The 16,490-nt window shown below is 45.5% G+C and overlaps 1 protein-coding gene across 2 annotated transcripts in view; it reads right to left on the bottom strand.

Annotated features, from left to right (window-relative positions):
* Positions 1–3,000, bottom strand: part of EFHC1 (EF-hand domain containing 1) — a 42,418-nt gene extending 39,418 nt beyond the window's left edge. Inside the window, exons 1-2 of one of the 2 annotated variants that reach the window (XM_006056763.4) lie at positions 2,729–3,000; positions 220–441 (exon numbers count right to left, since the gene is read on the bottom strand). In XM_006056763.4, the coding sequence (XP_006056825.3) occupies positions 220–441; positions 2,729–2,791 (285 nt within the window). In that variant the 5' untranslated portion in view covers positions 2,792–3,000. Of the gene's footprint in view, positions 1–219; positions 442–1,493; positions 1,804–2,728 lie in introns of those variants that run through there. The other variant, XM_025268469.3, reaches the window with a different exon arrangement.
* Positions 3,001–16,490: the final 13,490 nt, after the last annotated feature.

The raw sequence follows: 16,490 nt of genomic DNA on the forward strand, positions 1-16,490 counted from the left end.
CAGTGACATCTACAGGGAATTATTTTCTGTAATCAGCTTCCTGAGTAAAGAAAGAGTCTTTCAATCCTGTGTCCAGCTGTCTATGACTAAGGGTTGAGGCATTTGAACAATTTTTCCTCAGAGAATCTGGAAAGCCTGTGGTTTACTACTGACTTTTCTGCAAACAGCTGGCTCTCAGAAATCTGAATTTGAGGGGTACCCTTTGATCCCAGATGATACCTTTTTGTCGAAAGCCACATGCGCAGGAACAAACGCTGCAGGCGGGGCCTGCCTGGCCTGTCCATACGTGAGGATTGGGATCTTGCTGGCCAGCTCATCCAGATCAGCCTGGGACAGCTGGTTGACCTGGAGCCTGTCCCCGCCAATCCCAACTGTTGGACGTCGAACAACTGCATAGCCATTCCTATAGCCCAGAGTCTGGCTTCTATGAAATGCTGTTTTCTGAAGGAAAAAAGAAGTGTGTCATGATATAACAAATATTTGTTAGGTAGAAGAGCTAACTTCCAAAGGTATCAGATTCAACCTTTACTTATAAACATCCACAAACCCTGTATCAAAAATTTTACCTACATGAGAAGGTTCTTGTATTTTAAGCTAAAACACGTGGCCAGGAACAAGGGGGGAGGCAGCAGCCTGAGCTTAAAATAAAATTTAAAGCCCTGTTACTGAGCATCCAATTTTAATTATCAGCTCACCCGCCACAAAAAAACTAAAATATCTTTATGTAGACTCCTAATTTTGTACTATCTTACCTGGTGGTCATAAGTCACAGAACCAAAACAATCCAAATCTGTGAAATGAATTCTTACCTGAAATGAAAGGCTCTCTTGCTACAGTGACACTAAGATATTGTAACTCTTTGGAAAGCAAATGGATATTATGGATTAAAGTCAAACTCAATAACTCCACCCTCCATCCTTTAAGTATATAATCCAAAATCATGGGAAAGAACAATATGCCTAAGGCTGCCAATTACAATGTTAATTACAATATACCAAAACATGAGAAGCAATCTAAAAGACAAGCAGAAGCAAATGATGGAAAGCTCACTTAATGGGCTAGTATGCAGCTATTAAAATACTTGTTTTGAAGACCATGTAGCAATCTGGGGGAAATGTTTATGATTTAATAAGCTCAGAAAAGCAGCTTATAAAATTATACACATACTACAATTACAAGCATGCAAACACGTGCACAAAAAGACTGCTTTGGAGAATGTTCTATGTTCTATACATTTCTGAATTATGTTGTTCTTTTTTACAATCAACACTTTTTTTTTGATAACTGGAAAAAACAAAAGATTATATAAAAAAGTGAAAATGAAGTATTTTTGAAGGAAGATCAAAACAGTGGCACGGGGACCCAGCCTCCCCACCACTCCACAAAGATCAACGGTCGGACAGCTATCCACAAATAAGAGCTCTGAAAGAGGTCCATGTAGTAGGTTTCAGCAACACAGTGGTATATTTGTACAGGAAGAGAAGGAAGACTACCTCATTTTGTCTGCATCATCCCATCCTCCAAACCAGCACTGTTCAGTGCCAGGAGACAACTTCCCCTCAACAGGAAAGGAAGAGCAGAGTGAGCAGTCAGTCTCCAGTCTTTTTTACTTTACCTTCATGACCAAGGAGAGGAACTTATTGTTTAAATTGTTAAACTACATAAATGATTATTGTTTCATCTTTGAAAATCAGCCTATTGAATCTTAATGCTGACCTTCCCACACATATTTCAGCAACCCTGAAATTTCAATATTAAAATCATAATTTTGTCAAGGGCTAAACTGTGTTGGAGAAAAAAAACACAAGCCTATTTTTTTTTTCTCTTCAGTTTTGTCTAGAAGATACAACTAACAACACTTAAGGTAGGGGAGGAGTGAAACAAAATCCAAATAGGAATCTTTTATAAAAATGTTAAAAGCGAAAAGAAAGGGCTAGAGAAGAAAAAACAAGAACACATCAATTGTGGCAGAGGGAACTAAAGTGCAATTATCTCGCATAAAGCACCTGAGGATGATTTGGGAGGAAGATGGCCAAGTGTTGAAAATTTAACTTTCCAAGCAAGAGGATTTGGGGAAAAAGATTAAACAAGACTGCAGAAAAAGTCGACGTGCTGGACAGAAAAGGAGATGGGGCTTGGTAGAAGCATAAATGAGACCGAGGAAAAGGACCTGACATAAAGAAGCCAACAGATGGAAAATGGAGTTGGGAGTGGGAGCGATTACTGGGTCTAGGATTCAGAAGAGGGAAATGCGGGCGGCAATGATGGGCTTGGGGAGAGTGGGCGGGATGGGGCTATGGAAATAAGCATGAAGGCGTATAGAGGTTGAGCCGGGGAAGGGGCCCAGGTTGAGGGAACAAGAGTTTAAGGATGGAATTGGGCAGAAAGGGGTATGCAGAGAGAGAATGAGCTAGGGAGAAGGCCGAGGGAGCTCGGGAACCAGGTGGGGAAAACCAGCAAGAGCAGAGCAGCAAGGAAGAACGCTGGGAGGCCAACAGACTGCCAGGATGGAGTGGAAAAACCAGAGAGGGATGGGCTGAGAGCAAACTGGAGAAAGACAGTGAGGTTGGGTGCGGGGGTGGGGGTGTGGAGAACAGAGTTGGGGGCAGAGAGAGGGTTTGAAGGGGAAAAGGACAAACTCGCGTGGACGAGCAGAGACGCAATCTGCTGCGAGCTCTCCGAGGCTGCCAGGAGGTGGGGACAGGGGTTTGGCCGGAGAAGTCCTCACCGTTAAGTCCTTAAAGGACGTGCCTGGGAGAAAGGGCAGGCCATGCACTGGGTTAGACACCATCGCGCCCGCTCTCGCTGCAACCACCCGAGTCGGGTTTGGGGCTCCCGGGTTGCCAGGGGAACCAGCGGCGTTCTGGGCGGCCCGGTAGCTCCATGGTAACGCCAAACACGCCGAGAGCTTGCGGAAGAGGGGCGGGGCCTGAGACGCAGGCGTGTCCGGCCCGCGCTTGCGCAGCCCGTGGACTAGACGTTCTCGCGGGAGTGTGGCCGAGGGGAGCTGGCCCCGCCCCGCACTGTCACGTGAGAACACGGGGCGGGACGAGGTGGTTGTGGGATGACGTGATGGTTCTCCCCTTGAGGGTCCGGGTTCCGGGCGGGTCCCTAGATCAGTTACAGGGGAAGGGTCCTTCCTTCGCTCCATCCCACTCCTCACCTCACCTCACCTCACCTCACCTCGCCCCTCCCGCTCGCTCTTCTCCCACCTATGGGAAAAAGGCTCTTGTCCCAGTTCACACGGAAGTGTCACTGGTTGGTTCCGGTTGAAAGTGTTACTTCTTCTGAACCCGTGCTTCCCTGGGGCCAGGGATTGAGAATTATTCATTATTGTAATTCTGTTGTTCAAGGATGTTCAATAAACAAAAGCAACTGACTGGTGCCTAATCCTCCAACCACGTCATTCAAGTTTTTTCCTACTTTACCTTTCTGAAGGAAATGGCAACCCACTCCAGTATTCTTGCCTGGAGAATCTCATGGACAGAGGAGCCTGGCGGGCTACATACAGTCCATGGGGTCGCCAAGAGTCGGACACGACTGAGCGACTAAGCGCAGCAGATTCTATTTCTACACCCTCCTTCACAGGCCTTGGGTGGGGGGGAGGTGGGTCTTACATAGTCACCGCAGGACACTCATTATTTGTTGACTGGAGAGCTACACGGCGCTCCTGTCAATTCTCCGAGTCTCTAGTATCACTACCTACAGTTGCAATAAAAAGATCAGACCCACGAGGGGAAATAAATCTTCCAAGAAAAATTTGTCATAGGAGAAAAGCAAATAAGCGCGGTGATAAATTGTCAAAACCGTAGGTACTCTTTTTACAAAACTTGTTTAAAGTATTATCCCTTAAAAAATGTAATCCTGTACTTGAAACATCTTCAAGAAAGGAAAAAACAAGCTATCAGAAGCGCGGAGGAGCTTAAAAAGAAAAACAAAACCCAGATGCCTGGACATTGGATTCATTGGGTTTGAAATGGGGCCCAGGCATCTGATTTTTATAACAGCTGTTTCTGAGAATGAGCCAGTTTAACTGCGTGCAATAGAGTAGCAAGCTTCACGCCAAAGGCATCCATGTCATGGGTGGTTTACTGCCAACACAGACAAAGGCTTTAGTTTTACTGCTGCTTGTCAGAGTAAATCCCCCTGATGGGTTTCACTAACAGGCATAAACCCCAGGGGGCCCACGACATCAATGCAGTAGTTTCAGTGAAGCAGTTCTTGGTGGCTGTCTGCACACCTTACCCAAAGAGTTTCTTTTCTGATAACACTTGGTCTCCCCTAACTACTTCTATTTCCCACTTTTGTCCCCCACTCCTTTTTTCACCATTCCAGATTTTTTTAAATTTCTTATTGGTGTAGTGCCCTAATGTAGGTGTTTAATACATTTTTTGAATCAATGCATTGTAATGATACTAAAGACTTTACAAGTATCTGTCCATTACATTTTATCTTAGCCACTGACCTAGAAGGGCAGTGTGGACAAAGGATGTCACCTGCCATATCAGTAAATGAAAAGATGTTGCAGCCATTAAGCCATCAGGCACAGAAGTCATCCATAACTGTGCATGCTGAGGTGATTTAGGATGGAGAAAAGCAGGATACTGGTCCTCGATGGTAAGGTGCCTATCAAAGGAATGGGTTCAGTGAGCCCAGACTCTTACATCTTCTCATACAAAGAAAAGCACTCATTCATTAACTTGAGATGTTTGGTTTTCTTTAATTAACAGTATTTTTTTTTAAATGTTCTGACCCCCTGTTTTTTGTTGCAAAAGCTCCTGGCTCCTCCCTTGCCTCTTTGTGGTGGTTGCTTGGAGCTGAGAGGCTGTCTTCCTGATTTGAGTCCTCAAAAAGTCCACCAAATAAAACATAATTCTCAACTTTTAGGTTTTGCTTTTTTTTTTCTCATTTGACAGAAGTCAGCCACTGGGAGAATATTTCAAGATGGCAAGTTCAGCCTCAGAATCACTGGAAACCATGATCCTTGCTGACTCTTCATGATAAACTTACACTGTTCCTAGTTATACGATCCATCCCCCGCAACCCTGCCACCACCTTTTCTCCTAATTAAAGTAAATCCATGGCATTAGGATACACTTGGAAGAGCCACCCTGGACTCAGTGCAGAGGTGCTCTTGAGTCCGTATTCCCTGGGCTGGGTAGGGAAAGAGCCTGCAGGGCTTGGAAAGGGTGAGTCCTTCACAAGTTTCTTGTCCTTTATGGCATCTGTTCCTATTGGGGCAGTGCCTTCTGGTCAAATGCCTTTCTTTCCCAGAAGGGCACACCATGATGCCCTTAATAGAGTGTTTTAACTACTTTCAGACCTAGACATGCATGGTGAAGGAAACTTCTCTCAGTCTGTGGCCTCATAAAAAATGACTTCACCTCTGAGGAGGTGAAGCCAGGCAGTACTGCATCTGTGTTAAGAAGCACAGGTACAGGTCTGTGAAGAAGGCTGGGGGAGTAGGTAAGACAGGGCTTCAGAAAGCTGTATGAAACCTGAGAAGGAGGGTATGATTAAAAGTTTATATCCCATTTCTCCTAAACACGATGATTCAGCATGGATTGCAGTCACCATTTCTCACCTTGTGGACTATACAGGAGAGGGCCGGAGCCTGACCGTCCCAGGCAGCTTAAGTGGAAAGTGCCCTGTTAGGAAGGCTGAACATAAAGCCTTGACTCAGAAGGCCACGGGGACGTTGCATAACCTTACAGGGTGCTACGAAACTTGGGGGATGGAAAAATTAGGGAAGATCAGACTGCCAGGAGGCTGAAAGAGGGCATCTTGGGCAGAATGACATTTCTCAGGGACTCTTGATGGGAGAGGTCGGACAGCAGAGCCTGCAAGCAGTTGCCTAAATAAATCTCCTTTTTCAGCAGTTTGCCCAGAGCTGGCTTTTACCCAGAGTTTGTTTACAATCCTGGGACATCGTTATTTTTTAGTACCTAATATCACAGGATTAATATCCAGCAGGCTTTCTGCCGGAGAAGGCAATGGCACCCTACTCCAGTACTCTTGCCTGGAAAAATCCATGGACGGAGAAGCCTGGTAGGCTGCAGTCCATGGGGTCGCTAAGAGTCGGACACAACTGAGCGACTTCACTTTCACGCATTGGAGAAGGAAATGGCAACCCACTCCAGTGTTCTTGCCTGGAGAATCCCAGGGATGGGGAAGCCTGGTGGGCTGCCGTCTATGGGGTCTCACAGAGTCGGACAGGACTGAAGCGACTTAGCAGCGGCAGCAGCAGCAGCAGCAGTCTTTCTGCAATAACTGTGATGCACTACTGCCCTCTGCTGGATAAAAGAGGTACAGCATGGTTTGTGAAAAGCAAACTCAATGAAGTTTGGAAGTACTGGTGGTGTTGCTAGTGAGTGGCTGCGGAGGTGACTTGGGCTTCAAAATCACTGCAGATGGTGACTGCAGCCATGAAATTAAAAGACACTTGATCCTTGGAAGAAAAGCTATGGCCAACCTAAACAGCATATTAAAAAGCAGAGACACTACTTTGCCAACAAGTTTCCGTCCAGTTAAAGCTACGGTTTTTCCAGTTGCTGTGTATGGATGTGAGAATTGGACTATAAAGAAAGCTGAGTAGCAAAGAATTGACGCTTTTGAACTGTGGTGTTGAAGAAGACTCTTGAGAGTTCCTTGGACTGCAAGGTGATCAAACCAGTCAATTCTAAAGGAAATCAGTCCTGAATATTCATTGAAAGGACTGATGCTGAAGCTGAAGCTCCGATACTTTGGCCACCTGATGCTTAGAACTGACTGTTTGGAAAAAACCCTAATGCTGGGAAAGATTGAAGGCAGGAGAAGAAGGGGATGACAGAGGATGAGATGGTTGGATGGCATCACCAATGCAATGGACATGAGTTTGAGCAAGCTCCAGGAGTTGGTGATGGACAGGGGGCCTGGCATGGTGCAGTCCATGGGGTCGAAAAGAGTCGAACACGACCGAGTGACTGAACTGAACTAGACTGATGGAGGTGACACCTTGCAAGGGCAGGTACCTTGGTCAGATGCTCTCTATCCTTCATTTCTATCACTCCATGGTCTCTGGACTCTACCAAAACATTCTGGTCAGCCACTTTGATCTTTGCTAAGTATGAAAAAAGAAGAGTGAAGCACCCACAGTGATTTCCAAGCTGATTCTGAAGGTTTAGGACACACAGGAAATCTTCATTTGACACAAAAATCACACAATTTAAGTTTAGACTATTTTAGTCTTGCAGTGGGTTCCTTCTAGAGGGTTGAAAAAAATTGTGCTTCTGGTGCTTTTTCCTCTAAGTCAAACCCATTCTATTATCTTAACTGATTCACTTGGAATTCCCTTCCCTATGAAAAAGTCTATCAAACACAACCTCACAGAATTAGAGATTCCACAGTATGTAAGTTTCCCAAGGATAAGTCCTTTGTTCAGTGCCATTTTCTCAGCTTCCATCACAGTGTCTGGCACCTCATAAATACTCAGTAAACAGTTATAAAATGATTGACCAAGAAAATGAATACTTGAAAATCACCTAGTACTTTTCAAACTGTATCCCCTTTACTAGGTCTTTAAATCATCTTAATGATCATGTCACCCAGAATTTATTTTTAAAAAAGAAATAGAATATTAATTATCAGGATGCATCAAATGTTAAATGGGTGAAACTCAGTGGAAAAACATTTTAATACAAATTTTAATACAACATTTTAATACAAATACACCCATTGGTATTGTGGGTATTACTGTGGTCAGAGTCAAAAAACTTGGAAAGTGATTAACACCACCCAGCCCCTCATTTCACTGATGCAATATCCTCACGTCGACTGGTTACTAATTGGGTATTTCTTACACTTAATCCCAATCCTCACACAGCTGGGAAAGATATTCCTCCTTCAGCATGTGAGGGATCATTGATTCTGGCATCCTGTTTTTGAGACCTCTCTGCCTTGTCATTTCACAGGATGGAGAAAGAGATGTGTTAGAGTGATGGGACAGTAATGTTGATTACAGGTTTGAATTCCAAATGCAGACAGGACGTGAATCCACTGATTCAGGTAAATGACAACCTTGAACATGGGGAGATGTCTTTGGTGCCTCCTCTCCCACTCAGTGGAGACGGCAATGGCACCCCACTCCAGTACTCTTGCCTGGAAAATCCCATGGGCAGAGAAGCCTGGTAGGCTGCAGTCCATGGGGTCGCTAAGAGTCAGACATGACTGAGCGACTTCACTTTCACTTTTTCACTTTCGTACATTGGAGAAGGAAATGGCAACCCACTCCAGTGTTCTTGCCTGGAGAATCCCAGGGACGGGGGAGCCTGGTGGGCTGCTGTCTATGGGGTTGCACAGAGTCGGACACGACTGAAGTGACTTAGTTTAGCTTAGCTCCCACTCAACATCTCGATCCATTCTTCATCCTTCTCTCCTCTCACATGTGCAGCATGGAACAGAATGTACGCAGCATGGAACAGAATATACACAGCATGGAACAGAACATAAGCAGCATGAGACAGAAAGTAACAAGCCATGTTGAGAGTGCTGAGAGCCACGTTCATGTACTCCCTGAGTCATGAATGTTTCTATGAACTTGGACAACTTACATGAGTTTTTTTTTTTTTTCCTTACATGTGTTTTTGTTTTTTTTTTCATCTCTACATTGAGAAGGCTGGGCCAGAATTAGTGATCATTAATTGCTTTGAAAACCTAGCGAAAGCTGTCCTGTCTTCCCAAAAGCACATACTCACAGGTATAGATTTCAGCTATGACTTTATGGAGTTAGGGAGCCTCAGTGGGTCTCAGGTCTAGAGCTGTCCCCTCTCTGAAATCTTACATAAGGAGGAGTCCGTATCATAGCTCCTCGGAAGCAGAATGATGTGTTGGTTGAAAGTATTGACAGTAGAAAGCTCTTTAGGACAGACAACCCTTTTTTGCCAATAAATGAATTGCAAGGAAGGGGACAAAGAGTGAAGTGGAAGGGAAACCAATAGATTAAAAGCCTTCAGTAACAAATCAGCCAGCTGCAATATATGGGCCCTGTTGAGATTCTAATGTAAACAAATACACTTTAAAAATAACGATGCCATTAATGAGACTGCTGGGAATTTGAACGTGAGAATGTTAAGGAATTGTTCTTCAATATTTTAGAAATGATCAGTATGGTGGTTTTGCAAGAATGTCTTCATCTTCTCTAAAAACTTTTAGAGATACATACCCAAGTGTGTTGGAGAAGGCAATGGCACCCTACTCCAGTACGCTTGCCTGGAAAATCCCATGGATGGAGGAGCCTAGTAGGCTGCAGTCCATGGGGTCGCTAAGAGTCAGACACGACTGAGCGACTTCACTTTCAATTTTCACTTTCCACTTTCATGCATTGGAGAAGGAAATGGCAACCCACTCCAGTGTTCTTGCCTGGAGAATCCCAGGGACGGGGGAGCCTGGTGGGCTGCCGTCTATGGGGTCGCACAGAGTTGGACACGACTGAAGTGACTTAGCAGCAGCAGCAGCACCCAAGTGTGTATGATGGAGAAAACGATAACATGTCTGGTATTTGCTTTAAAATAATATGAGAAGTGAGTCAGGGTAGATGAAGCCAGATTGCCCATTAGTTGACCTTTGTTGACATGATTAAACACTTCACTAAATACTTCTGTCTATTTTTGAATATATTGAAATTTTCTATAATAAAAAGTTAAAATTAAAAAAAGAAGTATGGACTCTGGAGCCAGATGGCCTGGGGCTGGGCCCTGATTCTACCGCTTAGCAGCTCTGTGACCTGTGGGAAGTGCCCAGGGACTGCCATTAGTGTGGTCTGGGGGACTCTCCTGAATGGGCTGTTTGAAGAGAGACAGGAAATTGGAAAAATAATGATCAACTGAAGACAGAGAAAGAGGCAAGTGTGTTGGGCATGTTAAAGCCTGCGTAACATTTAGGAAGCTTGGTAGCTATCACTTAAGTCTTTCTTTCCGCTCTCCTCTTGGACTCTCCAAACTCTCAAAATACATCTTATAGATACACAAAGGCACACAGACACACACATAGACAGATGCACACAGAACAGACACAAAGACACAGACACAGAGACACAGACATACACACACACCCCTACACACCCCACATCCTTTAGCAGGTAGGAGGGACTCCAAACTCTGAGTCTGGGTTATGGAAAGGAACCCGTTTCCCCTTTGTGCCATGGAGGAGGCTGGGGATCAGGGTTTCCCTCTGCGCCCTGGACCTGTGTCCGGTTCCCGTGGTCACCATCCCCTTTTGACACCACGGGGATGGAGAGCAGACTGTGACTTTGCAGCTGTGGCAGGTGGATGGGTGGCTGTGGGAGATGAGAAGAGGCCAGGACCCCAGAGGGAACTTGCCAAGGTGGCCCAGGTGCCCCAGCTTCACCGGGGTGGGTCAGATGTGTGGGAACTCCTTTAGCGGCACTCGGACCAGCTGTTCGGAATGTCTTCTCTGAATTTAACCTCCCACCACATGCGTGATAAGCTTCCCAGAGTATCTCCATTGAGTTTACGTGAGAGACCACAGATCTGCACCTCCCTTTAGTGGGTGTGGGTGGTGAGGGGTGGGGTTCTCCGTGTTCTCGTCTCCCTCCAGCCTTTCTCGAGCCTGCTGAGCTGAGAGATCCACGCCACTGGGCGGCCAGACTGTGTCAGTTGATGGAGGTAAAAGCTGAGATCGCCTGGAACAGGTGTTAACATCTTAAGGCAGCCATCGCACAGCAGCAGAACCAAGGAGCTTAGACCGCACACATTATGCTCCAAACTTTCCGGAGGCCAGAATTCAGACATCACGGTCCCGGCAGGGTCACCCCTCCCCTCCCGGCCTCTGGGTGTTCCCATCACCCCTCCAGCCTTGGCCTCCATCATCTCCGCTGTTCTTCCCGCGTGTCTCTGTGCACCATCCCGGGGCCCTGCATCCTCACCTTCTCTCCGTGTCTCTCTCTTCTATAAGGACATCGGTCACACTGCGCTAAGGGGTCACCATACTTCAGTATCACGTCCTAATCACTCACATCTGCAGCTGTCATTTCCAAAGATGGTCACTTTCTGAGATCCTGGGGATTAGGACGTCAACATATCTTTGGGGGAGACATAATTCAAGCTGTAATAGATGTGAGTCAAGAAGTAAAAACAAAGAGGGGGATAAACTGAGGGATTGGGGTTGATATGTACATACTACTATATATAAAATAGATAACTAATAAGGACCAGGGCTTCCCTGGTGGTTCAGCTGGTAAAGAATCTGCCTGCAATGTGGGAGACCTGGATTCAGTCCCTGGGTTGGGAAGATCCCCTGGAGAAAGGAAAGGCTACCCACTCCAATATTCTGGCCTGGAGAATTCCACGGACTGTATAGTCCGTGGGGTTGCAAAGAGTCAGACACGACTGAGTGACTTCCACTAAGGACCTATTATATAGCACAGGGAGCTCTACTCAGTACTCTGTAATGGCCTATAAGGGAAAAGAACCTAAAAAAGAGTGGATATATGTCTAACTGATTCACTTTGCTGTATTCCTGAAACTAACACAACATTATAAATCAGTTCAGTTCAGTTCGGTTGCTCAGTCGTGTCCGACTCTTTGCGACCCCATGCATTGCAGCACGCCAGGCATCCCTGTCCATCACCAACTCCCAGAGTTCACTCAAACTCATGTCTATTGAGTAGGTGATGCCATCTAGCCATCCTCATCCTCTTCTCCTCCTGCCCTCAATCCCTCCCGGCATCAGAGTCTTTTCCAATGAGTCAACTCTTCTCATGAGGTGGCCAAAGTATTGGAGTTTCAGCTTTAGCATCAGTCCTTCCAAAGAACACCCAGGACTGATCCAACTATATGCCAATAAAAAAAGAAGAAATAAATGAGTGAGTGGAGCAGTGGGGATTCCTTCACAGGCTGAGAACCTGGGAACCACATACATTAAAGGATCAGGCTTCCAGCCTGTCAGGGTGGGAGCACTGCGGGAAGTTTCTCCACTGATGCCTGTCATGGTCTGTGATGTGCAGAGGGTGGAAGGAGGAACTCTCACCAAAACACCCACAGAACCATGGGGGAATGACATACATCTTAGTCTGTGATGGGTGGAGAACAACTGCTCTCCAGGGCAGTAAGCTTCCACTCTAGTGAGAAATTTCAGGAGCCCACGGGGAGGGTGGGCGAGTTTAGATAGAATCCATAGCCCCCTGTTCAGGGGGCAGTGATAGAAATCATAATGGTTACAACAACAATCACCACTTGCACTGATTGAGCACAAAGTTTATGCTGTTTCCTCCCTCCTACAGCAAAATTAGTCAAATTCTGGGCTCATTTGTTCTTGATTGAAAAAAATGCTGAATGGAGACGTTTGCTATTAAGTTGCCTTTAAGAAACTGTTTTGGAGAAGGCAATGGCAACCCACTCCAGTACTCTTGCCTGGAAAATCCCATGGATGGAGGAGCCTGGTAGGCTGCAGTCCATGGGGTCACTAAGAGTTGGACATGACTGAGCGTCTTCACTTTCACTTTTCACTTTCATGCACTGGAGAAGGAAATGGCAACCCACTCCAGTGTTCTTGCCTGGACAATCCCAGGGACGGGGGAGCTTCATGGGCTGCCATCTATGGGGTCACACAGAGTCGGACATGACTGAAGTGACTTAGCAGCAGCAGCAGCAAGCAACTGTTTTAGCCAGAATGGTGCTCTGAGTGACTCTGAGGACTAGGGTATTTTTAACAGGTCCTGAAGTCGAGGATGATCCAGTGGATGCTGGGAATTTGATCTCTGGTTCCTCTAGTCCCAGTAGTCATATATAGATGTGAGAGTTGGACTATAAAGAAAGCTAAGTGCCAAAGAATTGATGCTTTTGAACTGTGGTGTTGGAGAAGACTCTTGAGAGTCCCTTGGACTGCAAGGAGATCCAACCAGTCAACCCTAAAGGAAATCAGTCCTGAATATTCATTGGAAGGACTAATGCTGAAGCTGAAACTCCAATACTTTGGCCACCTGATGTGAAGAACTGACTGTTTGGAAAAGACCCTGATGCTGGGAAAGATTGAAAGCGGGAGGAGAATGGGACGACAGAGGATGAGATGGTTGGATGGCATCACCGACTGGATGGACATGAGTTTGAGTAAGCTCTGGAAGCTGGTGATGGACAGGGAAGCCTGGAGTACTGCAGTCCATGGGGTCGCAAAGTGTCAGACACGACTGAGCGACTGAACTGAAGTTGAAGAAAGCTTCACAGGAGAAACATAGGGAATTGACGTGAGCAGGCTTGGTTGTTCTTTGAGCTGCCTGCAGTCCTTGGAGGTTACCCAGGTGGTTGCAGCCTCTGAGACTCATGTGACCAGGTCTGCAGGGGATTCTAGCACAAAGAATATTTAAGAATTTCACTATTGGTGGTAGCCTGGATGGGGAGGGAGTTCAGGGGAGAAGGGATACATGTATATGCATGGCTGAGTCCCTTCACTGTTCATCTGAAACTATCACAATATTGTTAATCGGCTATACCCCAATACAAAATAAAAAGTTTAAATTAAAAAAAATTTTTTTAAGAAAAGAATCTCACCGTTGGTATTATACCAATAATCACAGCCTAGGGACTTTTCTTGACCAAAGTATCCAGAAGTGAAATACGAACTGCCTTTATTTCATTTATCTTGAAAAAAGTAAAAAAAAGATCCTCATGACATTTCCCTTTCAATTCTATACTGTTTCCAGTTCACCCAATTGGCAACAAGAAAGTTAGACCAAAGGGCCTTCTACATTCACTTTATTTTTGTGCCTAAGAATATGGACTCTGGATCAAAGGCCTGAGTTTCTGTGAGATGCTATTACTTAACATTCTGGGGAAACAGTCTGGGGAAATTTTTACTTAATATGCCAATTTTCTCTTTTATAAAGTAGGGACCATAACGTACCTACCTCCCAGCAATTATATGAGGGTTAAAGGAAAGAATTTAAGCAAAGAGCTGAGTGAAGGACTTGGCGCAGGGTGAGCACTAAATAATGTAAACTGTTCAAGTTATTATTATTCCTTATTTGCAGACTCTGCCCTGGACGTTTCATTGCACTTCTACCTGGAGGATTACACAGAGCAGGGGAGACCTGGGTACAAACCAGAGTCAGTAGAACTTAAGGAAATGTCAAAGCCTGTCTGGGAATGGAGGTCAGCATTCTAGGCACTAAAAAGATGGCAGGAAATCTGGGAAGAAACCTGTGAGCACAGGAGTGTGTCCACAGGAAAGCAATCTATTGAGCCAGGCCCACAAGTGGGATAACTTAATGATAACCTGGTTTTTTTGTGTTACCATTGGCAAGCCACAGCATCTGCTCTGTGTTCTACCAGCAAAGCTCATGTGCAATTAGCAATGAGTCCACAGAGATAAATGGCTCCTCTATAATTTTGTCAGATAGGATTCTCCCCTGGTATTCTCCAATCTGAAATCACAGTAGAAGACCGAGTCCTAACACGGCCCTCACAGTCTGTCCTCAGACGATGACTCCTCCAACCTCTCCATTCATACAGGTTCTTAGTTCAGTTCAGTTCAGTTCAGTCGCTCAGTCGTGTCCGACTCTTTTCGACCCCATGAATCGCAGCACGCCAGGCCTCCCTGTCCATCACCAACTCCCGGAGTTCACTCAGACTCACGTCCATCAAGTCAGTGATGCCATCCAGCCATCTCATCCTCTGTCGTCCCCTTCTCCTCCTGCCGCCAATCCCTCCCGGCATCAGAGTCTTTTCCAATGAGTCAACTCTTTGCATGAGGTGGCCAAAGTACTGGAGTTTCAGCTTCAGCATCATTCCCTCCAAAGAAATCCCAGGGCTAATCTCCTTCAGAATGGACTGGTTGGATCTCCTTGCAGTCCAAGGGACTCTCAAGAGTCTTCTCCAACACCACAGTTCAAAAGCATCAATTCTTCGGCGCTCAGCCTTCTTCACAGTCCAACTCTCACATCCATACATGACCAGAGGAAAAACAATAGCCTTGACTAGACGGACCTTTGTTGGCAAAGTAATGTCTCTGCTTTTCAATATGCTATCTAGGTTGGTCATAACTTTCCTTCCAAGGAGTAAGTGTCTTTTAATTTCATGGCTGCAGTCACCATCTGCAGTGATTTTGGAGCCCCCAAAAATAAAGTCTGACACTGTTTCCCCATCTGTTTCCCATGAAGTGATGGGACCAGATGCCATGATCTTTGTTTTCTGAATGTTGAGCTTTAAGCCAAATTTTTCACTCTCCACTTTCACTTTCATCAAGAGGCTTTTTAGTTCCTCTTCACTTTCTGCCATAAGGGTGGTGTCATCTGCATATCTGAGGTTATTGATATTTCTCCTGGCAATCTTGGTTCCAGCTTGTGTTTCTTCCAGTCCAGGGTTTCTCATGATGTACTCTGCATATAAGTTAAATAAGCAGGGTGATAATATACAGCCTTGACGTACTCCTTTTCCTATTTGGAACCAGTCTGTTGCTCCATGTCCAGTTCCAACTGTTGCTTCCTGACCTGCATACAGATTTCTCAAGAGGCAGGTCAGGTGGTCTGGTATTCCCATCTCTTTCAGAATTGTCTACAGTTTATTGTGATCCACACAGTCAAAGGCTTTGGCATAGTCAATAAAGCAGAAATAGATGTTTTTCTGGAACTCTCTTGCTTTCTCCATGATCCAGCGGATATTGGCAATTTGGCCTCTGGTTCCTCTGTCTTTTCTAAAACCAGCTTGAACATCAGGAAGTTCACGGTTCATGTATTGCTGAAGCCTGGCTTGGAGAATTTTGAGCATTACTTTACTAGCATGTGAGATGAGTGCAATTGTGCAGTAGTTTGAGCATTCTTTGGCATTGCCTTTCTTTGGGATCAGAATGAAAACTGACCTTTTCCAGTCCTGTGGCCACTGCTGAGTTTTCCAAATGTGCTGGCATACTGAGTGCAGCACTTTCACAGCATCATCTTTCAGGATTTGAAATAGTTCAACTGGAATTCCATCACCTCCACTAGCTTTGTTCGTAGTGATGCCTTCTAAGGCCCACTTGACTTCACATTCCAGGATGTCTGGCTCTAGGTCAGTGATCACACCATCGTGATTATCTGGGTTGTGAAGATCTTTTTTGTACAGTTCTTCTGTGTATTCTTGCCACCTCTTCTTAATATCTTCTGCTTCTGTTAGGTCCATACCATTTCTGTCTTTTATCGAGCCCATCTTTGCATGAAATGTCCCCTTGGTATCTCTAATTTTCTTGAAGAGATCAGGGTCCTTGCAATTCTTCCCTCTGCCTGAGAATAAAACACAGCTATTTCCCTGCCTCTTTCTGTAGTCTCCCCTGATCCCAGTTAAAGCTGCACACTCACCCTATCCCTCTGCCTCCTCCTGCCTTGCTTTCTCCTTGGCACCATCACCTTCTAACACATTAGCTATTTTTTAATGGCCACATAGCTTGCAGGATCTTAGTTCCCTGACCAGCAATTGAACCTGTGCCCTTGGTGCTAAAAGTGTGGAGTCCTAACCACTATGCCACGA

The sequence above is a fragment of the Bubalus bubalis genome, chromosome 2, assembly GCF_019923935.1.
Source record: "Bubalus bubalis isolate 160015118507 breed Murrah chromosome 2, NDDB_SH_1, whole genome shotgun sequence".
Lineage (NCBI taxonomy): Eukaryota > Metazoa > Chordata > Mammalia > Artiodactyla > Bovidae > Bubalus > Bubalus bubalis.